The sequence below is a fragment of the Drosophila pseudoobscura genome, chromosome 2 (assembly GCF_009870125.1).
Source record: "Drosophila pseudoobscura strain MV-25-SWS-2005 chromosome 2, UCI_Dpse_MV25, whole genome shotgun sequence".
NCBI lineage: Eukaryota > Metazoa > Arthropoda > Insecta > Diptera > Drosophilidae > Drosophila > Drosophila pseudoobscura.
Window position 1 is genome coordinate 21308051 of NC_046679.1, and position 27780 is coordinate 21335830.

The window sequence follows — 27780 nt, forward strand, 5'->3', positions numbered from 1 at the left end:
TGTAAGTCATGATGTCACAGGGCACTCCCCAAAAACAGCCGCTGTTCCACTCGAGCCACAGAGTCTGCAGCGATGCCTAAACGACCAGCGACGCCCTTTGTGTGGCCCATTACTCCGCCCTGCCTCAGCTCCCCAGAAGACGAATTTTATTGAAAAACAATTGAAAAAGGAAGAAGACGAACAGACCCTGGACTGGGGGTGGGGTGGGGAATGAGACCTGCTTCACCTCTGCCTGTTCCGGCTCCGCGACCCCCTGCGTGTTGACTGCCTGCAGGATCACATTGGCCGCATCTCGACCGAGTACAAGGTTAACAACGGGGGCTGCTCCCACCTGTGCCTGGCCCAGCCCGGCAGACGGGGCATGACCTGTGCTTGCCCCACCCACTACCAGCTGGCCAAGGACGAGGTCTCCTGCATGTACAACATCATCTTCAGCCAGAGGAACAGCTTCGGCCGACTGCTGTCCGGCAAGAATATCCGATCTCGCATTACATTTACTGCGTAAGAAGGATAAATATCCCTAATCCTTCTTTTTCCAGATCGAAGGCAGGAGTCACAGCATCAAGCGTTCTCTGGCAAATGGCACAAAGGTGAGCCTCTTGGCCAACTCCGAGCAGCTCTTCCACATTGCAATCGACATCATTGAGCGGCTGCTTTTCTGGACCTGCTAACACAACCATCCGCACAATTGTGTTCCTAAAACGTTGCCTCTTTTAGCTTCCTGGGTGAATCCGTAGGCGTCAACGATACCGGGGACTCGGAAAAGCCTCGCAAGACAAGACCGGAGTGGAACTGTCAACGGAGAGCGTTGTTCCGTGGAGCTGCATCGTCTGTCGCAGTTCACCGACATCCGGGCCGTGTGGACACCGGATGCGAAAGTGCTGCACAATCACACGGCACAGTTGCCCAAATTGTTTCCAAAACTACATAGCCAGAGGAGTTCGACACGCAGCACGCGTGACGTCTGCTTGTGCCCTAAGCATCTGATTCTACTGGAGAACTAGGAGAACTACGGCGTGTTTCCGGCCTGTGGGCCAGATCATTTCACGTGCACGTCCGCAGTGACGGGGAATGGTGACATGAATAAGGACTTCGTACCCGCCTCCTGGCACTGTGATGGCCAAAATGACTGCCCGCACAAGTCGGATGAAGTGGGATGTCCCACATGCCGGGTGGATCAGTTCAGCTGCCAGTCCGGCAAGTGCTTCGACAAGGCTCTGATCTGCGATGGTACCACCTTTGACAACTGTGAGAATGTCCACGATGAGGCCGACTACTGCAAGCGGCCAGGAGACTTTCAGTGTCCCATCAACAAGGTGATTGGAAAGACACGATATCTGCCTAAATTCTTAAACTAACAATATCCTACTCCTCCTTTCTACAGCTTTGCATATGGGCCGCCCTGCTCTCCGATGGCTGACAGGACTGTGCCGATGGTGCGGACGATTCGTTCGGCGCATTGCCCTGCCTCTGATATTCTTGCGCTCCGGCAAGAGCCGCACCGAGCCAATATATTGAGCTCTAATAGCTCCATCGAAGAAATTAAATAAGGCAGTAAGCATAGCCAAGCACTCCCTTTTAAAGACTCTAAAAATGCAATAGAGAACCTGCCAGATATTGCCATTGAGGTGCAACGCGACCAAGCTGCGGATGAAGATGGAGCGAAAAGACACTGGACGAGTGTGCCAGGTTACCACTACCACAATGCCTTCTACAAGGACAAATGTATAGCTGGCGTGTATTAACATATAAAGAAATAAATTAAGTGGAAATTGTTTTGGCTTAAATCTTATTTTAGACACAATCAAAATCCATAGTACATCATCCCCTCGATTGGAGCCTCGGCAGCTGCCGAGGTAGATGTCACTACACCATCATTGGCATCCGAGGACTCGGGCGTCAGTTCGGATGAGCCGAACTCGGTCAGCCGTGTCCGCGCCGCAATATCAGCAATAGCAGCGAAATCAATACAGACTAAATCCACGAAGCGGATCCCAATACCATGCGTCGCCACCTTCCTGTCGGTCTGCCCCTTCAGCAGCAGGACGCTCTATGTCCTGCTCTGCGGGCACCAGTCCTTCCCCTTCGGCAGGCTCCGGTTTTTCTGCCGGATCCACTCCAACATTTGTTGCGCTTCGTATTTTGATACCCCCACCCAGTGGGCGCAGTGGGAAGTCCAGACGACGTCGACCGGTGGCTCAGGGGTCGGTGGCTGGAAATATCTGTATGCCTTCAGGCCGACTTTTTCCACATCCGCAATATACTCAGAAATCATCTTACAGGAATGCACTTTATTCGCTATTCGGAAAAAGAAAACTCCTATGATTCGAATTAAACTGTTTTCAATTGAAATCGCACCTCTGGAATGAACACCAAGAGCTCCCTGAGGCTCTGATCCGTTCGACACGAAGACACTGCATCCCGTAATTGAATGAAGACGAAATTTCGTTAACTGGAACAAAAAATTTTTTAGGAAAAAATATATGTACTTGAGAACTTAAATTTAGTCAGTCCTTTAGGAAATTGATGAAATAATCGAATGAAATTATGAATTCAGAGCTGAGTGTATTGTCTCAGCTAGCTAGAAAAATAGAAATATAAATAGTATATCAAACTTGTCAGTATTTGTTCAAAAGGTCCTTTTAATCAAGATATCAATCTGAGAACATGTATTTATTAATAATGTTTTAAAAACAGTTTGAACAAAGGCCTATTACACACAATACTGCGACTGTTTTTTTTTGTTGAACTATTTTGTTTAAACCTCGTTTTAGTCAAAATACAATAAAAGCAAGGACTAAAAACTAACCAATTTTGTAGAAAATGTATTCATCTATGGCCTAAAATTATGTGGGCAGAACTAAGGGTTTTAGTTAGCCAGAATTATTCAACAGAATCTCTAAATTGAGCAATATGAACGACTATCCTCTCTCGCTTGTTTTGTTTGGCCTATTTCGCTAAAACCATTTTTTAGACAAGATCCAATAAAAGCAAATATTTAAAATAAACCAGTCAAGTAGAAAATTAAATCATTAATCGGAGAAAATTATGTGGGCAGGGCTGAGAGATCTATCTTGTTAGTAATATTCCACAGAATATCAAAAACGAGGAATATAAATTAGAACTGGAATTCGTCAGTATATTCACGGTATATTTTGAAAATGAGACGGTATATTTCGGTATATTTAATCGAAGGGTCCGACTGACAGCAAACAGCTGGTGTGCCGATTTTAGGTTATGAGCATTGTATAATTTTTGGAAACTCGTTGATTGTAAACAGTTGTGTATCAGTAAAAGACCAAATTTCAGGTGGTACAGTGTAGGAAGAACAGCAATGGCTAAGTACATTGCACAAATCATCGTTCTGGGTGCTCAGGCAGTTGGACGCGCCTTCACCAAAGCGCTAAGGCAAGAGATAGCCGCATCCCAGGAGGCCGCTCGTCGGGCAGGTGGCGGCAAACAGGGCGACAAGACCGCAGAGTCCAACCTACGCACAGGTAAGCTGGTGAAATCAATTATAGGAGAACCTTGACTCATTCTCCATTCACTTCTAGGTATGACCGTTGAGGAGGCCAAGCAAATCCTGAACGTGGACGACCTCAAGAACGTGGACAGCATTATCAAGAATTACGAACATCTGTTCAGTGTGAATGATCGCGGGAAAGGCGGTTCCTTCTATCTACAGTCAAAGGTCTTCCGGGCCAAAGAGCGCCTAGACACCGAACTGAAAGCCCAGCGGCCGCCGCCACCGAAAGCAGAGTCAGAGGCGGAAGCGGCAAGTCCAAGGAGGGGCCGGCAAGTACGCTGAATCCTCTTGTACCTGCAAACAAAAATAATTAGCTACTAAGTGATTTATAAACTTAAGTGTTAAGTACGAAGACGACTTATGTGTTGCTGTAAATAGATTTGTATGAACAAAATGATGTAAAAGTGGATCTTTATGTGCAATTGTTCTTGTTTCGCTTGAACATTAAAGCGGGCTGGAAAAACAAACATTGTACACCGTAGATATCGTCTGCAATATCTTAAATAATGTCCACGGTGCTCCAGTCGCTCCAGGATACGCATTGTCGTTGTACAGATGAACTAGCTTCATTTAGCTTATTCGCCCGCTGGTCGTGCTGACCTGTTGAACAGTTCAGTCTGCAAAATGCACGTTAGGGCCAGCGGTTCCACGCGGTGTACTTCAAGCTGCACAGGATGTCCACCGGTAACAGTAGTTGCTACAAATTTGCTGTTATTTCCTATATGTCTCCAATAGTCCGAACAAACACGAACAGGCACCGATCGACGCCGAATTGGGGCTTTTTTGAAGCGTGTCTTACTCAAATTTCAAATTCCAGCCGTCCTTTTAAATCCGACCGCTAAGAAAAAAGAGGGTATGGACAACATGCAACATGGCCCAAAAATCGCAACGCATGCAAGGTGAAATCCACCCCTTTTACCGAATATACCTTGAAAACAGAGCCAGCTGTTTGACCAACTGGAGATGTGCAAGCAATTTTCTGACAAGTATCGATATTTCCAATTACCACTAATAGAAGTCAGCTGTTTGATGGGTAGCACTTAAATATTGTATAGATTTTCTGCGCAGTTGTTGTTAAATTCAGACGTGTCAATTGTTTATTTTATCGCATTCATTAACAACGCAAACAGCTGGCACATGCGCAGACACTAGCCAGAAATTCCAGCGCACAAAGGAAAACCCTCCACCACGAATACGCACTGCAAACAAAAGTGGGTGTCTGCCAGGAAGAGATTCGTGGATCCATTGGGGCTTTCCAGACGCCACCGACGACGACGACGACGACGACGAGAGAGAGACTCGACTCAGAGAGACGCCACCGAGAAGTACGTACACGGTATTTGAACAACTGAAATTCCTCTGCTCTGCCAGTTTTCAGAGGACCTTCGAAGTAGGCAGCCGTAAAAACCAACAGATTCCACTTGTCTTTGGAGCCATTCCCCCAATCCAAACCGAGAAAAAAGAAAAACCTCAAGTGGTAAATTACCATAGTCAGGGCGTTAATATTACTATATAGCCAGACGATACATCCAAGTGAATTGCGAACGGTGGCGAGGTATCGATCGAATCGTGAAATTGTGCAAAATAGCAACGCATTATTCGCTCGTTTCAGACAATTTATATGCCTGTTTTATTGATTTTCCCTGCCTGCCCTCAGCGTCAGGTCTCTTGTGCAACGCCATATTGCGATAAAAAATCTGAATTGCCTTTCTTTTAATCATCTTGCAGCGTGCGAAAATAGAAATTAAATGCGAAAATTTACATAACTCCCGAGCGAGAGTTGAAAGTGAAACTTCTGTGGTGCGACACACTGAAAGAAACGGAAACAAGAACAGAACTTATTACAAAATTTCTGCCAAGTGTAGTAAAAGTTGAGCGAAAGGAACGAGAGAGAGAGAGAAGCAGCAGCAGCAGGAGCCTTTGCAGAGAGCGAGAGTGAGAGAGACCCGAACGTGCGCACGTTTTTTTGGTTTTGGAGCCTCGTGGGGCATTCGTTTTGTGTACATCTCCGTACAGGACAGGACATACCAAACGACACTCCACTCGGACGCAGCACGTAGCACGCAGCAGGCAGCAGGCAGAGCCCCAAGCAGGCTAATCCTTTAAAGCATCATCAACAGCCACACAAAACGCAGCACCAAACATGTTTTCGGGTCTTACAAATCAATTTACTTCGCTGGTTGGCGCCGTCAAGGGTGGCGCTGGCGATGAGGAGGTCCCAGTGCCCACAGGAGATGCGGCACCCGCTGCCGTCGCACCCACCACCTCCGCCGAGGCGGTGGCCAGTGCTTCAGTAGATCAGGAAGCAGCTGCCGCTGGCGGCGAGGGACTCGAAGGCGAGGAGGCTGGCAAAAGGTGAGTCCATTCAACCCTTCTTACTCTTCAACCCGTCACACTCTGTACACACTCATTCATGGTTTGCTCATCTTCCTAGTGCCCTTAAGCAGGTCCTGCTCCTTTGGCATTTTCCCTGCACCTGTCATGTCTCTGCTTCCGCTTGTGTCTCTGTGCCGTGCGGTGCATCTGTGCCAGTGTTCTGCCCGTCTTGACATGGCGTGCCAATATGACCTTGCTATTTGTACCTTTTAGCATTTGGCCAACTGCAGCCGGCCCCTGCCTACTGCCCCGCCTCATCTGCCATTTATTATAGTTGGGAAGTTCTCTGGAGCTCTGCTCTGTCCTGCTCTTCTCTTCTCCCCTGCAGCAGCAGTCATGCTTCCTATCCATTGCATGGCATTCCACACGCTCTCACGTGACTGAACATAATTGCTTAAACTGCAAACCAAATGCCCGATAAACTCCGTATACGGGTCGCATTATATATAGAGAAACTTTTGATTTATTTCGTTTGTTGTTGCCTGCCTGCCACAAACCAAACTTTGATTGCAACAAATTTCTGCTTCTGCTCGGTTGTGCTGTGCTGCAAATGCAAAGAAAATTGCCCAAATTGGCTTGTGGTTGAATTGTTCCACTGATTTGGGCTTAGAAATGAAGATTTCCTGAGGTTTTCTTTGATTATTCAATTCAAAGAATTGGCCATTTTTAATGGGCTTCACTCTATTCAGGTCATAGCACATAGATTTTATGGTTTTAACCTATAGATTTCGTTAATACAAGATTAGTCATGACACAGATACGTTTTATCTGTAGAAATACTGAGAAATATACAATGAAAGGGCAACGAAGGAAGTCGTTTTCCCATTTCTACGGCATTTAGTACTTGAGCAAAGGTTTGCCTATGCAGAAAACTTTAAAGGTTATTGTCTAAAGGGAAATTTAGATAACATAGATCCCATATAATTTTATATTTTATATGCATTTGTTCTACTTTTTCAATTAAGAAATTCCCTTAACCAAATTCTATTTCCAAAATACAAATGTAGCAAACCTTCGCTACTTCTTCCACCGAAAAATGAATGATTGTTTAGCCTCTATTTACGCTTCCTTCTCCGCCATACTCTTTTGACCTTTTCCACTCTGTTTGTTGCCGACACTTCATCAATCTCTGGCACACAATCCGCACCCAAAATTATGCCTCCTCCATTCATTTCTGGGTAAACAAAGTCCACCTTAGATTGCCGCGATAGTGCCTCCTCCTCGTAGTTCCTTTTCCGACACATAAATGAAAATAAAAACCAATTATTTCTGGTTGTCTTTTTTTTGTTGTTTTGTTGCTGTTGGACAAGTTAAGCCTCGTGTGATGTCCGCGTTAATGCCACAAGTTGCTGTCTAATCCTTTACACAAGCCGGAGCCAGTGGAGGCACACCCACGCCCAGACCCACGCCCACACCCACACCATTTCCATTGCTAGCTATTTTTCACTTAATTTCGCGCATTAATATTTAATTGTGTGTGGAGCTAGAGCTGGAGCAGAGCTGGAGGATGTCAAACCCAAAACGATGAGGGGGGAGCACGTTCTGAAAGCCAACAGCTGGCAACAGCTGGTGCCAGACGACATTCTGGTTAGTGGCCGCCTCTTCTCCGCTTCCTTTGACTTTGATGTGGATGTGTCACACGGCCTATTCCATGTCCTGGAGCGGAGCCCCGAAGGACCCCCTGCTTTCGCTATCAATTGACATTGACAAGTTGGACAAGCTTCCTTTTTCGTTTTGGGAGGGGGTTTTAATGTACGTTTTGCTCCGCTTTTCCATGCTTTTGCCTGCTTTTGTTTTGCTGGGGAAAATAATTTGCACGTGGCTTATGCATAACCACAAAATGTTGAGTCATTCAAGCAGAGGGCTCTCCCGCTGAGGGCGGCCCGCCTCCTCTCTCTCCCTCTCTCTCTCTTTGTCTCTCTGCATTGTACAAAGTTCAGTTTTTTGACCAGCTTTTTGTGTGTGCGAAAAACTGTCACCAATGTCAGCCAGACCCAAAGCCAGAGCCAAAGCCAGAGCCACAGCCAGATGGCAGATGGTGGCGCAGGCGAGGGCGAGGGTGTGGGCGGTGGGCGGTGGGGTGTCAATGGGTCGGACAGGCAGCCAGGCAGGATGTGTTCCTTTTTGGTGGTTGCTTTCCAGTTTCCAGTTGACTTTTGCTCGTTTTGCGGATCGATACAACGAGAGCGAACTGTTACGCTCTCGCCACGCTCGCTCTCGCTATCTCTCGCACTCTCTGAAAATTGTGCACATGTGATGTAGCCCCCGAAAACGAGTAAAAACGACGCCATCTGCCTTGGCCTCCTGCTCCGCTCCACTGGCTCTCCCTGGCCGTGGCGGTCCGCCTTTTGTCAGCCTATTTAATAATTGTGCATTCAGAAAACGTGTGGTGTGCCCCGATGAGGCCGATGGGCCCCTTCTATGGCACAGCAATCACCGCCAAATCTCTATAATTTTCAATGAATTAATTTATTTCATTTTCCCTGTCATGCATAAAGTGTCGTTCATTAGAGCAACTCTCGCAAATTGGGCCAAAATCGATTGGTATTCAATTAAAAATGTTGTGCAAATAGAGCCGGGGGAATATTTTCGTAATTAAAAAGTGTTCGAGCAGGGGGCTATACGCAGAATTTTCTCGGTTCAAATGGAAACCCAATTAAAGAAGTTTCCCCTGTGTGGAAATTCACGAAAATTGAAATGCAATCCGCGCCCCAATAAGTATGCTACGGAGGACAACGCAGAATTTCAAGGGAAATCGATGTGTAACGAGAGTTTCCTCTGGCAAAGGATTCCATGGAAATGTAATTATCGAATTGCATTCCCCCCTAAGTCTTAACCCTAGAAAGCCTTCACCTGTGCTTCTGTCCTGCTGTACTGCTGCTCTCCCCTGCATTCGTTTCTGTTTCTGTTTCGGTTTCGGTTTCTGTTTTCTTTTTTTCCTGTTTCGTTTGTGCTATGCGCCAGGGCCAAAGTTGTTGGCGCTTTCAAGGACATTTACACTATTTGCACTGGCTCTCCTCTCTGTTGCTGAATGTGTGTGTGTGTGTGTGTCTGTGTGCCCTTGCCTTTGTCTAAAATTATGCCAAAAATAGAAGGCAAGAGCAGGCTATGGCTAGGGCTAGGGCCTAGGCTATACGAGTAGGCCATAAAAGAAACCCAAAAGCAAGGCACATTTCATCTGGTTTTCAGCTCTCAAATTGCTTGGCAAATAAGAAGCAGGACACAGCGCGAGGCAATGCATTTTTAACGCCACTTGACGCAATTTACCCATGTCGCATGTCCTTTAAAAAGGAGAGGCAAAGTAAGCGGCAACTTTTGATTGCCTCGCACAAGGAATAACGCAAAACAAGAAAAGTTTTCCTGCCATTTCTTTGGGTCATCATTAAAACAAGGCTCGAAATATGGGCAAAATGGAAAACAAAACAAGGCTCCAAAAATGGGAAAAGGAAAACAAAAGTTAAGCAACAAATATTTGCATACTCGTCGGCATGTTGGGGGCCTGATTGAAATATGTTTTCTAAATGCAAATATCAGGAAAGGAAACAACTTAAATATTGGAATATGTTCTCCCATATGCAAATAGCACAAAATTCTGCCCCTCCTTTGTTGGGAAACTCTCTTGTGCCCCCGCCTCAAAAATGATATAAATATTATAATGGAATCGACCTTAGTCTTGTCTTTATTTCTGTATTTTCCACCTGCCCAAAGAAGGAAAGTTCTTCCACCCACAAAGACAGCGACAGCGACAGAGAGACACTGCAAACATAATGAAATCAAAGCACTGGCCTCAATATAAATAAATAAATGAGAGCCAACGACAAAACACCTCCCCCAAGAACTTTATCGACGCAACATTTGGCCTCCCCGACAAACAAAAAAAAATACAAAATACAAAATACATTTCCCAAGGATACACAAATATAAATAAGAGACGGAAAGTGAGGTAGAAGTGTCCAATTGAAACTCTGCCAAATCAAATGCAAAAATTCACAATAAACTAATTTCCATGAACCGAATATTTAAATACACTTTAGGGATCGAAAGAGAAAAGGAGAACCCACAGTTCCGCAGCTGCTGCCTTTTCGGCCATGCCCTCACCCGAAAAGTGTATTCAAAACCACACAAATTTTTGGGGGCTACTTAAATTTAAAGGCGGTATTAAAATTTCATGCCCGGACAGGACGACACATAACCGGGGCTATAGCCGCATAGCCACCAGGCACCAGCCACCGCGTGGGTGCTAACGACGCCTTGCTCGGTGGTTCGGTCGTTCGACCGTTCGCCATTTGACATTTTCCAGGCAAATTAACGGCCAGACTCAGACCCGACCCGAAAGCAACAATTTGTGTGGTCAGCTTTCTCCCTCCCTCCCCAAAAAAAAAAGAAAAAATAAATAAAACGAAAATACGGCAATTGCTGTTTTTGCAATTTCATTTCGTTTCCTCGGCTTTCGGCCTTAATTGCCAGCTGCGCCTTTCGGTGTCTGTGGGTGGTGGGACTGGGCCTCAAAAAACTATTTGTTTGGTTTATTTTTTCAGCTGTCGCAATTTAATTCAATTTAACTGTCCCTTTTAGACTAGTTTTTGTGCTTAAATCATGTCTGTGGATTTGGTTGTGTCTCTGGACTATGGTTTTGGCTCCCCACCCCCTCTCTCACTGGGACTGTGGTTCTACCGCTGGGCTGTGGTTCTGTCTCTCCGGCTCCACCTCCGACTGGGACTGTGGTTCTGTCTCTCGGGCTCCACCTCTGACTGGACTGTGGTGCTGTCTCTCGGGCTCCACCTTCGACTGGACTGTGGTTCTGTCTCTCCGGCTCCACCTCTGACTGGACTGGGTTCTGTCTCTCCGCCTCCACCTCTGACTGGACTGTGGTTTTGCCTGCTGACTAGGCTCTGGTCCTGGTTCTGCTTCGGCTTCTGTCTATGCTTATTGTTTGGGCCACAAAATGAATATTTATTGCCTTGGGGGCTGGCTTTTTTTTCCCCATTTGTGCCATAAATATAAATACAAATTTTTATGCAAATTAAATGTTTTGTCACGAATTTTTCAACACCTAATTGTTGGTTAGGGAATTGCAGACACACACAGGCGCGAGGAAATGTGTGCGGAAGTGGTTTCATTTGCTGATCTTTAGCTCACGCTATGGGGTATTTATGTGTATGGAAACCAGGTTGATTTGGTTGAGATTTCATTGGTTTTTCCAGGAAATCGATGGGTTTAAATAACCAAGGGTTTTAAATAGGTTTAAGGGGGGCCTTAGGAGATTAGTTTGTAAATGAATTTATATATTTGAAAGCCTTTAAAGCAGAGCCTAGCTGTCCTGGCTGTTCTGGAGCCATCAAAATGAGATTTTGTACGTAATCTTCTCTTAGATTTACTTAAATGTACTTCCCTTTTATCTTTAGTACTAGTCTCCAGTTTTTTTTAATATTTTACAGAATTGCCACAAATTTGTGGTTGTTTTTATTATTTAAAGCTTTGGGGTTTCAATTCTCGTGTTTCCGAGCTCTGCAACTAATCAAAGGCCATCAAAATGTCCAATCAACTTAACACCGTTTTTATGGATGCACTTTTCGATCCTAAAAACCGCTGGACGGTGTCCGTGTATCCGTGCAACCGTGTGGCTTGGGCTAGCGGTGCCCCACTTCTGCCACATCAATTGGCGGTCAATTATGCCGCAGAAATCCAAAGTGTGCCAAAGGTTTTTGGCAAGCGGATAGACTTTTATGGCCCTCACACGCAACCACCGCGGGAGGGGGGGAGGGGTGCTGGGGAAGCGAATGAATAAAATTTTATGCTCCTCGTAAAATGACCCCAAGGCCTGGCCCTGGCCAAAAGGTGCTAATAATGCAGATGTTCGGATTCCCTCTCTCTCGCTCTCTCTGTCTCTGTTTCTCGATTCAAAAGTGAAATGAAATCAGGACACGGCAGTCAGCAGCATATGGAAATTCTGTGGGAAACATATGTTGGCAGCTTTTCCTTTTTATTCTACGAATAAAGATAAATGATACTGGAGGATGGCGGACGGAGGACGGAGGATGGAGGATGGAAAAGTGCACGCACGGAAGTCAACTAAAGCGAAAGCGCGTGGGCGGAACAGTCAGTAGTCGGCGGGCAAAAGTTGAGCCCCTTCATGATGATGATAATAATGTTCTGTTATGGTGTCCTGCCCGGGACATAGACGATGATAAAGTTACGTTAACAGCAAAGAAGAGCGCTGGCAAAACATAAATATTAACGCCCTGGGGGGCTAAGGGTGGTCCGGGTCGGACGGAAGTGACAGGCCAGTAAAAGTAATGCCAACAAATGATGCAAGAGACGGCAGCACATACCAGCAGAGAGAGGGAGCTAGAGGACCCGCTGGAGATGGGCGAACATCGACTAGAGGATACCTCTGTTAAAGGTCCTTAAGCTACAAAATGGAAGAGAGCTTGAGGCTCGCAGGAGACTGCTTTGAAGCGAGATGATAGATCTTCTTTTAGAGTCCGAGATGTGGGCATATAGTTGGGGTCCTTCTCTAGACCTTCTCTCAGTTCCAAAGAGTGGAAAAGAGTTAAAGCTTCTGATTATCTAGATAACGTCTATTCTCTGCTCTCCCCCCTTGCACGATCGTATGCCTGTTATACCCTTTCGTACTACCATCAAAACCTCGGTCTAAAAAGAGCAAAAAGTAGGTCCTGTTCCCCTCCTGTAAGGCGTAGTGGGTGCAGTGGGTGTCTTGTGCCAGCACGCACACACATAAAAATGTTTGTATCTCTGTGGCATTTCGCAGTAGGAATTCGCTACAAAATAGGAAATTACGTTTGGATCGTAAAAATGCGCAGCCAGTGTACTACGTGTTTTGTTTCTATTTTTCTGGCTTTTCCACGCTGTCATTGCGCCATGAAAAATGTTTTTTGTACCCCAAAAAAAAGGAAGACAAACTTATATTAAAACTTTCTCCTTTGTTGAGTTCTTAAAACAAGTGTACATATGTTCCTGGATGAAAAGATAAACTTATAAAGAGATGTATTTGTTTGAAAGGGGATCAAGAGAGCTTCTTTTCTGAGCCTGGAATCACTTTAAATTTAACTCCAAATGTGCCCATCCACAGGCTATACAGACCTCCATTCCTATGCTATCTGCTTTATTTTGTAGACCATTAAGTTCCATATCTGTAATGTCTAACCAACTAGGCAGACAGTTCATAGGTCGTATACATCACACATCGTTTTATGCCGCCCTCTTGAGTAATATTTAAAAATTAACATAAAACTCTACACGCTCTATAAAATGCCAAAAAACAACAGAAAGTAGAAAGCATCAACATTTGATAAGGATTGTTAGGGAGAGGTGAAGGTTGGCTGTTGGGAATGGGGATGGTTGGGGGTTCGGGGTTTCTATTTGCATTGCGTTAATGGCAGCTCTGTTGCCAGTTTTAAAAGCCAGTCCCAATTGCTCATGTGTCTGGGACCCCTCCAGCGGCCCCTCCTTGTTGGGGGGGCGGGGTGTCTGCTGGGGTGTGTGCAGATTTGGTCGACTGTAAAACACATAGCCCGAAGCCCTGCCTTTCAGAGCGGCCATTTTGTTTTGCGCTGTGGTTCATAAATTTTTGGTAGCTGTTGCTGCTCCTGTGACTCTCATCTGCAGCGGAAATTTATGGCAGGGCTTTTCCAAGCTCTTGCCTAATCACAACGACGGGCCACCCAGGGGGGATGCTGGAGCTGTACACCTTATGCAAAAGTGGTGGGTGGAACTGTCGGGGGGGGCCATCTGTTTGGGAGTTCGACGCATTCAATTTGCTTACGGGAGCACACATTTGTTGTGGAAACACCACGAATTCGGAGAACATTACTGAAAATACAGGTGCCCAAATTAAATGAAAAATGCTCTCCAAAACTTGGTTAAAGACTTAGGGAATACCAGGGCAAAGGAGCTCCAAAAATGTAGAATATATTCCAGAATTTATTCAATCATTCGAAATCTTCTAGACCCTAAAATAAATGATTTATTGAAGATGTTTTATGAATTCCTTTAATTTTTAGACCGGGTTAATCTCTACTTTAAATAAATATTTGTCACTCTAATAGATATTGCCTCTGTTTGGGTTTTAGAAAGCAATTCCTAAATCTTCCAAGACTTACATATATATAGACTTTCTGTCCTTAAGGGGTTTCATTTTTTCTTTTTTCCTTCCTTAAAAACCAAACCCGTTTAGTTTTGCTTTTCTTTGGTGAAATGCCATGGAACAAGCGACAGCCGACAGCAAATGTGTTTATAGTTCGACGGAGAAAACACTGGTAATTCAATTTCAGTTTTTAGCTGCCACCGGCGCGGGTCCTTCGTCCTGCCGCTGTGGCGCCTCTAGCTCCTCCTCCTCCTGCTGTCGTTGGCTGGAATTCAATTTTCGGTTTGTGCGCTACTCGACGTTAACGTTAGCAATTAATACTGTCAACAACAGTGGCAGTCCTTCAGTCAGTCAGTCAGTCAGTCAACCGCCTCGTCAGTCTGTCAACCATGGCTTTTGAGCTTTGGGTTCTCTATATTTTGGGGAATTTGCAATTTAAATGCCAAGCCTGACATTTCAACTCTTTCTTTTTTTGGGCTACCGGGCTCCCCTTTAATCGAATTTGCGGAACCCTTTTTCGGTGCGGGGGGCGCCAAGAAACGTAACTTTTAATGAGCATTTCTTGTGATATTGTGATTGTGATCAAAACTTCCTTTTGCAACTTTTGATATGCTTGAAAATTATTTTTCGGTGATACGAAACTTTACTGCTAATGACATTATCCGCATTGTATGTTTGTCTTCCAACACTCGTTCCCAAGTTCTACGATAAGAGTAGCCTTTAAGTGAAATTCCCCCACACACACACACACACATTCCCAGTCACGCCTGTACGTGACAGGGCCCCACATTTTACGAGCGTCCCAGACCCCCCGACCCCCGAAAGAACTTGTTAAATTTTCATGCCCAGAAGCGTCCTTAAAAGGTTTCCCTGGCGCTACCAAATGGCTCTCAAAAGTTGCTCTAAAAACGAAAAAATTAAAGTATTCAGGTTCCAGTTTCGGCCGCCAAAACATTTTATGGTTAAAACAATTTTTGGCCCCGGAAGCGAACATTTAAGGTTCAACGAATAATTGCTGTTGGAGTGAAGGAGGGGCTTCATTATGTATAGAGAACATTTTGGGGAAGAGGTAAGGTAGAAATATATTATGCTCCCACAGTTCAGATTACAAAAGTTGTATCCTTTTTCGGTTGGGAATACCTTAATAGTTTTAAAATAAAAGTTGTTATTACTACCAAAAGCCGATAAAGTTCTCAGGTTAAGATCGAAGATTTCTTCTTGGATAATGTGGGGCTTTGGGGTCGGAAAGAGTCAATTTTAAAAGTGCATATATCTCGGTGTAAGGAAGTGTGTTTTTGTAACACTTGTTCAAGGTTTTTCATGGGTGAAAGTTTGGGGAAACCATAGTTCACAAGTCCCTCAAAAGCTGTACTTCGATCTTCAATAGATGCTTCATTCATAGACGCAATGTCCTTTTTTAATAGGGGACAAAACCGGACTGCCCTCTTTTGTTGTCTCCTCTCTTCGATTGTTCAACTTAAACAGGTTTTACTGTAATTGGAAGAACCTGTACCCATTTATTAGCTAAACAATAAATACCTCCGCTCGCCATCCTTTGGCAGGCTTTGTTTCGCTCGCATTCCAAAGTCAAAAGCATTTCTTAATTAAATATTCTCTCTTTTGCATTAGAGAGAGAAATGGAGATCCGACCCGACCGCCGGCTGGCTGAATCATTCTGCCATATTGCATCTTTCATTAACTCTCGGTCTGGAGGTGCTTGAGAGGGTGTTTGGGGTTGGGGGCACAACTCATCAATCCATTCTTTCCAGCGATTCATTCATCTGTGAGTTGGCATTCTTCGGCGGGAGACTCACATCAGGACTACACGCTGCCAATCCCCACGGGTTTCCGTGGCTGTTGGACAGCCAACGAGCCATTGATTATCTCTAAGGGGGCAAGCATTAGGCTGGAGGTTGATTTCCGAGCTTTTGTGGGGGAGTATGCCATGTATCTGTGTGTATCTGTGTGTGTTTGTGTACCCGTTAATTGAAAATTGCAAACGGTTTTAGTCCCAAGACAGAGAGAGAGAGAGAGGGAGCGCGAACGAGCGTTTGCTTTGTAATTGAGTAATGAAATATGCCAAGTCATACGACACACACAAACACAACTAAATCAACACCAATACCAGCACAGTTTTGCCTGCATACCAATTAAGATAATACAGCAGAGGGGGCGAGGGCAGAGTAAGGGGCGAAAGTGTGCTAAAGGTCAACACGTTGCAGCACGATGGCGCAGTCCTTGGATGCTTCGTCGCGAGAAGGGGTGTGCCGCCATTTGCCTTGGCTTACGCGGCGTATGAGCAATGCACCGCGACTACCCCTTGACCAGTCCCAGTCCCAGCCCAGTCCACCCTCCACAGAGCTGAACAAACTACAGATTGCTGGATTATAGTGGAATATACATACACAGAATGGGCGATTATATGTTCAGAGATTTCCTTGGGGATTCTCTCATTAAATTCTCTTTCAAAAAGGATAGAACGAACTACGGATTGCTGGATTTCTTGTTTACTAGTTACGATTTCCCATCCAATAAATATCTATATCCTCAATATGGTCTTGGTGCTTGCGTGTACCATTTCCCATATTGAAATTATTTTGCTCGGCCAAAGACAAACAATAATTATCCCATCAAGCAGGCGTCGCGTGGGGGCGTGGTCCAATCAAACTAATGCCGCCTGCCATATGCTGCACGAGTCGAGTATCGATCGGCAGTGCATCTGCTATCTGCCATGGAGACTTTTACTATCTAGAGCGCACACCATGCCACCATGGCGTATACTTAATTAGCCCTATAATGAATGCAGCAAGAAAACTGATGAAGGACATCCATGCAGCGCCTGAAGGAGAGGAACTGTTGCTGTTGCTGCTGCTTGGGTATGTGGCTGACAATTTGCCATAACCAAATGGTTGTTGGCGGTTGTGGCAGAGAGAGAGAGAGAGAGAAAGGATGATGGAAAACTGGTGGGAAAAGCGCTACACTTAATTGAATAAAATTTGCAATTTTTCCGCTGTGTTGCATGATGCGGCGGCATCAGTTGGCATAAATTACGCATGGCCAGGCATCGTCCCACTCCTCCTTCCCAATGTCCTTGTCTACGATATGTGGCAGCCTTAGACTTTTATCTTGGTTGCCCTTTGCCTGCCTGCCTGCCTGCCATACTGGTGTACTGTTCTTCTGTGCCACAGGACACCGTGGGACCACGGGACCACGGCACCACGTCGGCTCGTGTGGCATTTTCCCGCATTTGGGTCAAGGTCAGGCCGCTGCTGTCTCGGGGGCACGATTTACATTACGTTTCAATTGGAAACAATTGTTTCACCTTCTGTTTGTGCCCCGCCCCTGCCTACTCCTGCGCCTCCGGCTCCTCCTTCGATTGAATTCAATTCGATTTGTATTGTTTATCAATGGTGCTGTCCTTGTTGTATCCTGCAAGAAGTACCATATTCTGCACCTCCTTCTCCACTCAGAAACGAGTTGATTTATGTTAAGAAATTGTTTTTCTTGGGCGGAGAGATTTATGGGCTGGGCCCCATCGTTTGGCGTGACCTTTGCACTTTCATTTCATTTTCGCTTTCATGTTCGCGGCTCTGTTTCGCATTTGTAATATCATATCCTTCTGGCTTAATTAGAGAGGGTCAGGTCAGGGCGGGACGGGACGGGACGGGACAGGTCGGACAGGAAGTGTTTCCAGCCGGGCTCCCTTTTCCCAACACGAAACTGCCTAATTAATTCCCACTAACACACTGAAAATCACTGAACGATATACATCTTCATTAACATTGGAAACTTTTCACTCTTCTCTTCCTTTTTTTTTGCAGGTAATTATCCTGGCGTTTTGCACAAAAGGCGATTCCATCTGCAGATGGAAATATGTATAAAATGTAGGGGGAAAAGGCGCCAAACACGACGTACAAAGACCGGATTTTGCCCCAGGAAATTATTTAATCTAATTAGTTTATTAAGGCCTGGTAAAGGGGCAAAAGCCCATTGAGGTAATACATATAAAAACGAAGGAATTATCCCTTAAACGGAAAGCCCCTTAAGTATACGAAAGACAGACTGATTTAAGACCCTCGAGAGTTCGTTCCACGACTTAAAAATATCGGAATCAGTACAATCATAGTTTCTATATTATATTTTATATACAAACTATCACGCGACGTCTTTAATTCGATTTTTATTATAATTTTAAGAAGTTTATTTACTTAATATTCATTTTATTTTTGCTTAAATTTGTTTTATTCTAATTTATTTCCTTTTAATTTGTTAAGTTTTACTCTTTATTTTCTTGTACTTTGATTATTTTTAGTAGCCTTCCCAAATCCACGTCCCTGGTTGATTCGTTTGTGACCGAAGCCACGTAAGTTGATATCATTTGTTGTTTGGTTTTCATTGTCACAGCTAAGAGTATAAGTATATTTCTAATTAAACCTAATTAGAAGCCATTATATGGGGACCCTATGCTATCAAACTATCAACCTTTTTGCAACTCACACAAAGAGTGGAAAAACTTTCTATGGCAGTCGTAAAATCATTAACACACAGAACAGCACAACTTTTGTGTGCAACACCCACTCGGGCTAACTAAGAGGCAAAGCCAGAGGGGAGGGGGAGACCGCCAAAGGTTGCAAAAAGTTGGGGGCTAGAGACGAGCGTTCATAATCGCTAAAAGGAGGCAAGAAGTCAAATAAAAATTGCAATTTGGCGGCTGCTCTGGAACTTTAATTGCAGCAAAGGGGCCCCAACACACACACACAAACACACTCGTAAATGGAAATCCAGTGACACTTGAGGAGGCCCCACCTCCCCGCAATGACTCCTTTTTTGTGGCATAATTACATACGTGGGCGAAAATCGCCGTGGGAAAGCCGACTCTCAAGTTTCATGGCGCGCCCACGTGTTGAGTGGAGCAGAGCCCTTTCTCCCTTTCTTCCTTTCCCCTCCTTTGATATTCATTTCAAGTTAATTCATCTCAATCAGCTTAAATATCAGACTAAATAATTCATTTGCATTTTCGGGGCGTGCTCTCCTGCTTTTTGCGTATAATTAATGCGCATAAAATTCCTTTGCCTGGCATTTGGCACCTTTTTTCGGTTCGCTCCTGTTTTATTTGTGCGCCCCAGAGAGCCCTTTGGCCAGTATGGCGTACGTCCTTTAGGGCCTACTGTATACTCGTTCCATTCAGCGCTTTATTGAGTGCGAACGAGCCCTGAGACCGACCGAAGCCCCATGGCAACAATTGTCCCAAAAACTCAAAGCCCTGGGACGTTTATCATTTCAGGGATTGTCATTCCGACTGTCAGGAGAGACCTGTTGGGGAAGTAGGGTCATCGCTGGCTATAAATAAATATTGTGCGTATATAACCCACGAGCTGGTCGCATGAAATGGTTGATCATTGGCAGGGCTCCCTTCTATTTATAGGATTTTCCAATCAGAACTCGCACACAATCATTGGTTCGTGCGTTTGATTGGTCCCATATCCCAGATCCCATATCCATGCCCCATGGTGTTTGTCCCTGGTTGAAAACCGCAAATCAAAGAAAAAAAAGAGTTGGGTTTGCTTAACATGAAAGAGCCTTGGCATGTCCTTGAAAAAAACTGTTAGTGGTAGAGAGAGAAGGAAAGTAAAATGGCAACTTTGCTTGGGATGAAATGTGGCAAGGCAATATGTATTTTTAATTGAATTATTGCTATGGAAGCTTCTGGGAAATATCAATTTGCTCTTCAAATAGTCCTGGAATAGTACTCCATCAATCACAGGGAAACTAAAGGCTGGACTTTAAAGCTGTGCCATTTGCTAGCCTTAGGAACTGTCCGACTCTTGCAAGAACCACATGTGCCACAGAAGCTGTGTCTTCTATGGCCATTCGGAATGACAATACTCTTTGTTTTCCTTGGGAGGACACAGCCCGTGACGAGGCCACCGCGGGTGTGGGAAACGAAAGCGAAATGGCCTTTAAACAGAAACAGAAGCAGAAGCAGAGTCTACCTGTCGGTTTCACCTGTCATTCGCAGGCAGGGGGCTCTTTCACTGTCCTTTCTGTTGACTTTATTTTCGGACTGCAAAGCAAAGTTTCAGCTCAATTAACCTTGTACATCTTCATTATACTTTTTGCAGGAGTTCTAGCATCGAGTGGAGACAGAGATTGATTTTTCTTAAGCTATGCCAGAATTATCCCACAAGTAGACTAGAGATTTTGGTATTCTATATCCTCTGGTATTCTTAATTTCTATATAGAAATTCCTACCCTCAAGTATTGCGCACAATTTTCTTTGACGATTATGTTTTTCTTTGTGTGTAATTTTTGCCGCTTATCGTTGTCGTTCCTTCGAATGGGCATGGGGCTTAGATGATCGTTTCCTTTAATGTCGGTGGGTACATGGCCAGCCATTAGGCGGCAATCGTATTAAGTGTTCTAGGAGGAGAGTTGGGTGGGTGGCTCTTAATTATCCCAGCAGGATTATGTCCAAAAAGGTGCCAGCTACTGTAAAGGGTCTACAAATGGAGTTGTTTAGCCAACTCGAGGGCTCTGCTCTGTAATTATCCCCCCTAAACAAGCTCAGTCTTAAGGTCAGATTTTATAATCAGCTTAAAGTTGGGCGTAAGCGGTTGTGCCACTGAATTATCAATCGGTTAAGCCGTGACCCTTGAACTGATTGGGCTTTATGCCAATCCCTCAATCTCATCAATTCACGCTTTGAATAATTAATGCCCGACATTTTGGCTTTGTTTTTGCTGCCACTTGGGCGCCGTTTGTCATGAATATTTGATACCCTGAGTACCTACATATATCCTCCTCGCTTTAATTGAAACAACAAAAGCCAAATAAACAACACACAAGACAAATAACGAATCGAGGGGGTGTAATGTGTTGCAAAAATAGAAATCTGCTGCGCAGAAAAACTCGAATGTCTTTTCATATCCTTTTCCTGTATGCGTGTTGTGCCACATGCCCAACCAACACACAGAGAAAGGTGGTGGCAGCATCTCCTTTCTTTTCCTGTTTTTTTCTGGATGTCACTAGAGGCATTGAATATTGCACTAGGTGCATGTAATATCCGTCCTTCCTAGAAAGCACAGTCCTTCCCCCTCATCCATTGGACTGTGTGTGGGTCGTTGTTTGAGCCCCAAGACTTAGGGGGTTATATCAGCAAAGGCGTTTGAATGCGAGTACTGGCTCGTAAAGTAAGAAAACGGTAAAGCCGGATTTTTTCTGATTTTATTTAGTCTTAAGTGCGCTGTCGGTTAAGTATAAAAAAGTCCAAGTTTATTCAATTACCGCCATTTATTAGGCAGGGGGCGTTCAAGTGCTGCTTTCAATCTATAGGATATATACATGTATTTAAGGATTCCTCCTTTCAAAGGTATGCTTCCTTCCATCCTCCAAGTCACAGAAACTTTTTTTTCAGACCTGTTTCCGTCCAATTTTCAATCAGTTACCTTAATCTATAAAGGCTTGAGTTCGTTGTCCAAGTACATACCTGAATGGTCTCGTCTGGTCTGTCGAATCAGTGTGGCACAGAATTATCTCTCCATTATATATCTCCAAAAGTTTTGGATCGTCGAAGTCCCATATCGGCAGATGAACGAATCGACTGTTCAGCGGTCTTTTCCCCTAGTATTCTATATTCTGCCAAATGTAAAAAATATAGTAATATCTTTAAAGAACCCACCAAGAAATCACAACATTCCATGGCTTTAAAAAACAAAAGAAAACTGAATTTGAACATTTAAACCGCAAAAAAAAACTAACAACTCTTAAACAAAAGCAATCTGATTTTAACGAATTTAACGAGACCATGCGGAGAGACGGGTCACCATTAGCCTACTGCATTTTGTCCGTTTGCATTTTTAGTTGAGAAAGACAACGTTGATGTATCTGCGGTTCTTGCGCTGGGGATGCGGTGGAAGATGAGCGTTAAAGGACCTGTAGTACTGCCATATGTGCAGATCTGTGTACTGACCAAATAATAATCGAAGGGAGCCCGGCACAGGGGGCAGTTTTTGTTGGCGCACTCGTAGTAGCAGCGGTGCAGGCAGCGCCGGCAGAAGGAATGCTTACACGGCGTCTGCACCCGGCAGCGCATCCTGCACAGGCAGACGGAACATGGATCCCTTTCTGATGGCATCTTTCTTTTTAATTTTGAACGAAATTTTTTTTAACAGAAAATTACGATTATACAAAATTTTGTTTGCTTTATTTTGCGTTCGTATCCCAACGATTCTAGACTCTAGACTGAATGAGAAGTGTTCGATGTGAGCACACTCTGAAGTATATTCGAAAGGCATCTCTGGCAGGATTTGGAGCAGAGACTATGGGCCTGTCTCTGATTTGCTTTTGCTGTTTACCTGCTTGCCGGTAATTTGTCAAATTCGGATTTTTCTTGGCGCCTTGGTTGTTGCGCCGAGGCCCCTCTGGCAGGGAGTGGGTTGTTTGAAGAGTTTTGGCGAAAGTATCACTTTCAGAAGGCTCTAGCTTCCTTTGTACTCATGTATCTGCCCTCGTTGAGGGCCTGCCATTAGGGCTCTGCTCTGCTGATGAAAATGATGATGGTGGAAATTCTCTGTTAGCGAAAACGGAAGCTCAGCAGGTGTCCTTTCTCTCTTTCTCTCTGGCCATCGCCAGGGTATCATTTATTTTGCGCCTTATACACGCATTTAGCTTTATTTCATTTTATTTTCCCCGCCTCGTCGCACGTCGCAGAAGCAAATGTAATAAATTTCCTATAAGCATTATCTTTAAACACAGGGCCATTGTGTAGGTCTTACGCAGACGGGGATCAACCTGACAACGGAACGCACTGCTAACGCTGTTGCCATGCGGCTTAGTTATTGGCCCTTCAACATGAGGCAAGGGCATGGGCATGGGAAGGGATATGGCGTGTCACGTTTCGATTGAGCCCCCTTTGAAATGGGAGAAATCACAGCAGGGCTTCTCAGAGGGCTCCCGAATCGCAATCCAATTAAAGGGAGGGGCACGGAAGTACCTTCCAATTAAATTCCTTCACTATTTAAATGGACAAAAACTCACACTCCATTGAAGCCCAACAAAAACAAAAAGAGATAAAGAGAGGAGAAGGAGTAACAGCAACCAGCAACAGTTGACGCCATTCTCTAAGCTGACAATGCAATTTTCGCATCAGAGCATCCCCTCCTCCCTCCCCCCCCCAAAAAAACAGAGGCGGAGTGGGTGTGTCAAGCTTTGTCACTTGCAAGCGAACCCCCACCCATTCCCTGTCTGTAGTGCTACTTTTACTGCCAGCCTTGCAACATTTTGCCATTCTCCATTCCCCATTGGCAGTTGCAGTTGCAGTTGCAATTTCAGTTGTCGTCGTGCCGCCTCCCCTCCTGCCACAAAACTCTAGACCTCCGAAGCATTTGCTTCCTGCACAGGCTGCAATTTACATAAGTGCTATGTGTGTGTGTGAGTGTGGCATGTTGTTTTGTCATTCACTTTTCGTCCCTTTTTATGTGAAGGGTGTCATACCACGTTTCCCTCCCCACCCCCACTACAATGTTTTGCCTGACAAAAGAATAGCGACAAAATATGTAAAGTCTCACGGTAAATAGATTCAATAACGGTAGAAATTTCACTGCGAAAAAGAAAGCAATTCCAAGAAAATGCAGCTGGAAATAAAAGAAAAAAATTCTAAGAAAAAGCCACGAAATGGGAAAAGGGAATTGGTAGTACAAGGAGCTTCTTTCGTTGGCTGGAAAGCGGATCAGAAAGTTTTATTTACTCAAATGTCTGTCAGAAGTTAACCAGCAGTTAAAAGAGCATGTCCTGGCACTGAGGCTTATCTGCCAGTTAAATTTAACAGGCTCAAATATAACTAGCAGTTAAAATTTAGAGTAAATTTCAACATTCACGGCATGCATGCGGCAGTTAAGGCTTTCTTCGCGTCATCCAATGGGGAAAACTCTCTGGCGGAACACTTTTAAAGCTGTCTTTAAACCTGGCAGCTATTAAACTCCCCAAGCTCCCTCCCATGGAGCCATAAAAGCTGGCTTGTGTCTATTAAATGGCAAAGTCCTGAGTGTTTGTCTCTGTTCACACCACAGCTAGGTGACAGACAGCAGCTAGCCTTGGATATCGATCTAATAAAACTGCATATATACATAGTTTCCATAATACATAAACCCCTTAAAGCTATTCCCCCAAAACGCCTGCCCTTTTCACATGGCAATTATCATTTGCATTTGCATTCATAATTTGGGTCCTTCAATGGATAGGAAAAAGCCAATCAGAATAAAGTAATGCAGCAATAATTAATATTTTTCCTGTTTTTGCTGGTGTAAACGAAACCCTTTGGATTTATGATGGAGATGTCTGGAGGATTGAGGCCACTCTCTGCAGGGGAAAAACTCAATTTGTTTTTACACATTTTCTTGGTCTCGACCTCCGACCTCCGGGTATTGGTCTGGCATTGCGGGCTGTCGTATTTCTTGTTCTCTACGAGTTGCGTTTGCCGCAGCATTTGCCCCCAAACTTTTATAATTAAAACTTTTCACTCTCTGGCACAAAAAACAAAAATCACAAGAGAGAAGGAAAAAACCCGAACATGAAAGCAGAAAAGTCAATTTTTTCAGAGAAAACATGCGTGGAAAATTATGAACTTGGATGGAAATTCATGATTTTCATTGGGAAAGTTATAGACATACGAAAGAAGGAAAAGTAATTCGTATAATTCCAGGGAGCTCGGTCTTTAAGAAGCAGACTACCAACCCCCCATCGCATCAATGGAACCACTTATCGGGCTGCTCTGCCACTAAGTTATGCACGGCCCCAAATGGGTATCCATGGACCCATAAATAAAACCGGAAAAACCGGGAAAACTGTTGCCGCCTGACAGGCCAAACAAAATTGCGTAAAAGCCTGCGCTCCTTGGCTCCCCAACAGTCCGAGACGAAGGCATAAATCACTAAAAGGCCAGGAAGGGGAAGCGACTAGCTTGGAGCTTGGAGGCAGGCCAATTGGCGACTAGCTAATGCTAATGATAAGCTCCATGTATAGCGATAGTCAATTGACAAACGATATGCACTGAGAAAAACTCTTAAATATTGCAGCAATATTTTATTCTCTCTCCTTGGCACTCGGAGGACCTTTAAGACTTTAAAAATGCAGAAACTCCATTCTCCATGCTTGTCCATTTTCCATGCAGTGTATATACATGGCAACGTCCTCCTCTCATTGTGCATCGCGTTGGCTTCCTAATTGGAGCGTGTGCCCACATGGCGTATGCTTGATATGGCCAGACATACTGTTTGCTGCTTTAATCTCTTGACCCCAATTCGCTTCAATTTGATTTTCCACCACAATTAAGTGCAGTCCTCGGAAATTTAATGGTTTCTTTTTTTTTGCTAGAATTTAATTCGATTTGCGCAGCCATTTTTTCGTTCCGCTCCTTGACGCATGAGTGAGCACTTGTCACGCGGCATGTGCCCCGCACGGAGAGTGCCTGGACTCCTGTGGCCTTGCCTTGTCATATAATGAAGCATAATGCATATACTATAGATACACACAGATATTCGTATCGATGAAGCGGCATTACGGCCGGAGTGCCATCACAAAGAGCCATAAGAGGACGAAGTCCTTTGCTTGTCATTGTGTGAATTTTATTTCATTTCCTTTTTCTGTATGCGTGTTGTGCATCATCATCATCTCCTGCCCCATGCCCAACCAATACATGGAGTGCGATGGTGGCGGCGTGTCCTTTCTCTTCCTCCTTTTTTGCTAGATGCCACCACAGGGACCACAGAGCATTCAGTATTGCACTATGTGCATGGAATAACCGAGCACACGACCAAAGAGAAAAAATAAATAGAATCCCCCCATCGATTGGCTTGTATGTGTGTGCCCCACGACTTAAGGGGCTTTATCAGCAAATGCGTCTCAATGCGAGTACTGGCTCGTGCAGTAAGGCAAAAGATAAGCCGCCTTTTGCTGATTTTATGCAGTGTTATTCAAACTACCATATGCATAATGAATTTCGGAACATTTCAAACATCATTTTTGAAGTAGAGTAGTAAAGCCCGAGGACCTTCTTTTGGACTATTGTACGGCATAAATAGACCCACTGGAGATCACAGACTCTGGACCCGTTTCATTGAAATTTTAATCATTTACTTGAATCTATAAAGGCCGTAGTTTCTAGACTTATTCTGCTAACTACTAACTTTCAAATCAAAGAATTTTAAACTACAAAAACCAAACACATAAACAAAAGTAACTGATTTTGACGAGACAACAGAATTGTATATGATAGAGAGGACCACCTTTGGCAAGCTGCTTGTTTTTTGGGTTTTTTCCTCTAGGAAGACAATTTTTATGCCTTTGCGGTGCTTGCGCTGGGGATTAGATGAGAGATGAACGTTGGAGGATCTGCCGTTGTATTTTCAATAGATCTGTGTACTCACAAAACAATATTCAAAGGGAGCACGGCACAGGGGGGGCAGAAGGAATGCTTACAAGGAATCTGCACCTGGTAGCTCATCCTGCACAGGTCCTCCTTTTGTCTGCTGGCATCGTTTCGCTTAAGTTTGGAATTGAAATATTTGTAATAATTACGAACGTTTCCCAACGATTCAAGACTTGTGAATGAAGTGTTCGACGTAAGTATACTTTCAAGTATATTTGCTCGTAATATATTCGAAAGATCTCAAGCAGGAATTGGAGCAGAAACTCGAGCATAGGCGAGTGTGTCACGTATCCTATGTGCCTGTCAGTGGGATTTATATTTATGACAGTGTGACAAAAATTACTCAATAAATCGGGCTTGAGCTCTGACGGGGGGACTCTCATGTGCAGTACAGGGTGTTTTCTGCGAAAACGGGTTCGAAATGGAACGAGAATCACTCGTTGCCTATATTTATGGAGTACAGGGTAGCCTGTAATACAGGGTGTTTCCAGTTGAGGAGAAAACACAGAAGCTTTTAGAGAGTTTATAAGAAAATATACCCATAGATGATGGCATTCCTCAGCAGAGCATATCATTTATTAAGAATAAAATCCCTTCCGAAGTTACCCTGTGCATATTTTATTATCTTCTTATATAAGTTCGAGTATATTTTTAACGTATGAGTGTGTGGGTGAGGGTGTGGGTGTGTGGTTGTGGCTGACATGTTGAGGCGTCTGCTTATTGTTTGACATAATACATTATAGATTTTTATCAGGCCCTCAGCAACAGCCACCCACAGCCACATGCACACACTCATGCATTGAATATTGTCAAATTAGGGCAAAGATTGATTGTCATTTTGTCAGTCAGTCACTCAATCAAGGACCTCCCACTAATGCTCTCGTCTCTTTTGTCTCTCTCTCTCTCCCTATCTCTATAGCGGATGGCTGGGAAGCGCCAAGGGTTGGCTGGGCAACGCCTCGATACCATCGATGCCAGCCATGCCGGCGATGCCATCGATGCCGTCGATGCCAGCCATGCCAGCGATGCCGTCGATACCATCGATCCCGGGACTACGAAAGACCGGCGGTGCCGACGGGGCCGAGGGCGCTGAGGGTGCCGTGGAGGGTGGTGGCGGCGCCGCAGCCGGATCCGGAGCCGTGAGTGGTGCCGAGGATGACGACAAGTCGAGGTATATTAGGTATGGGTGCCAGCTTAACAATGACGGAATTATATACTCAGCAGAGCCGCAGAAACCAAACTAAGAACAAAAAAAAAAAATAGTACAAAATACCAAAAATATAATGAAAATGAGAGTCGCGTTTGTATTTTAGTTCCTTGGTCCGTACCTTGGTTAACCTCCGGTTA

General features: G+C 44.5%; 4 protein-coding genes and 1 long non-coding RNA gene across 24 annotated transcripts in view; 3 read left to right on the forward strand and 2 right to left on the reverse strand.

Moving 5' to 3' along the window:
* Positions 1–789: 789 nt before the first annotated feature.
* Positions 790–1555, forward strand: LOC117183261 (very low-density lipoprotein receptor-like). The gene is made up of 2 exons (XM_033376568.1): positions 790–1316; positions 1385–1555. Exons 1-2 carry the CDS (start codon positions 1080–1082, stop codon positions 1418–1420), a joined length of 273 nt encoding a protein of 90 aa, XP_033232459.1. The 5' UTR covers positions 790–1079; the 3' UTR covers positions 1421–1555.
* A 217-nt stretch (positions 1556–1772) lies between these two features.
* LOC26533346 (uncharacterized) lies at positions 1773–2551 on the reverse strand. Its single transcript, XR_001451812.2, has 2 exons — positions 2359–2551; positions 1773–2298 (listed from the first exon to the last, which is right to left on the reverse strand). It is a non-coding gene; the product is annotated as an uncharacterized lncRNA (long non-coding RNA).
* Positions 2552–3209: 658 nt separating this feature from the next.
* On the forward strand, positions 3210–3923 carry blp (mitochondrial import inner membrane translocase subunit Tim16). Its single transcript, XM_001359233.4, has 2 exons — positions 3210–3497; positions 3555–3923. Exons 1-2 carry the CDS (start codon positions 3335–3337, stop codon positions 3806–3808), a joined length of 417 nt encoding a protein of 138 aa, XP_001359270.2. The 5' UTR covers positions 3210–3334; the 3' UTR covers positions 3809–3923.
* A 592-nt stretch (positions 3924–4515) lies between these two features.
* Sap47 (Synapse-associated protein 47kD) overlaps positions 4516–27780 on the forward strand; it is a 32983-nt gene continuing 9718 nt past the window's right edge. For 7 of the 20 annotated variants that reach the window (XR_004468862.1, XR_004468865.1, XR_004468863.1 and 4 more), the window contains exons 1-4: positions 4862–5003; positions 5255–5881; positions 18322–18372; positions 27353–27613. Coding sequence is in view for 15 of the 20 variants with exons in the window: in XM_015182267.2 (XP_015037753.2) it covers positions 5670–5881; positions 18322–18372; positions 27353–27613 (524 nt within the window). In the remaining 5 variants the exon portion in view is untranslated. The other 13 variants (XR_004468866.1, XM_015182262.2, XM_015182258.2 and 10 more) reach the window with 5 other exon arrangements.
* On the reverse strand, positions 21285–22271 carry LOC26532324 (tripartite motif-containing protein 65). Its single transcript, XM_033378633.1, has 3 exons — positions 21979–22271; positions 21496–21907; positions 21285–21425 (listed from the first exon to the last, which is right to left on the reverse strand). Exons 1-2 carry the CDS (start codon positions 22141–22143, stop codon positions 21866–21868), a joined length of 207 nt encoding a protein of 68 aa, XP_033234524.1. The 5' UTR covers positions 22144–22271; the 3' UTR covers positions 21285–21425; positions 21496–21865.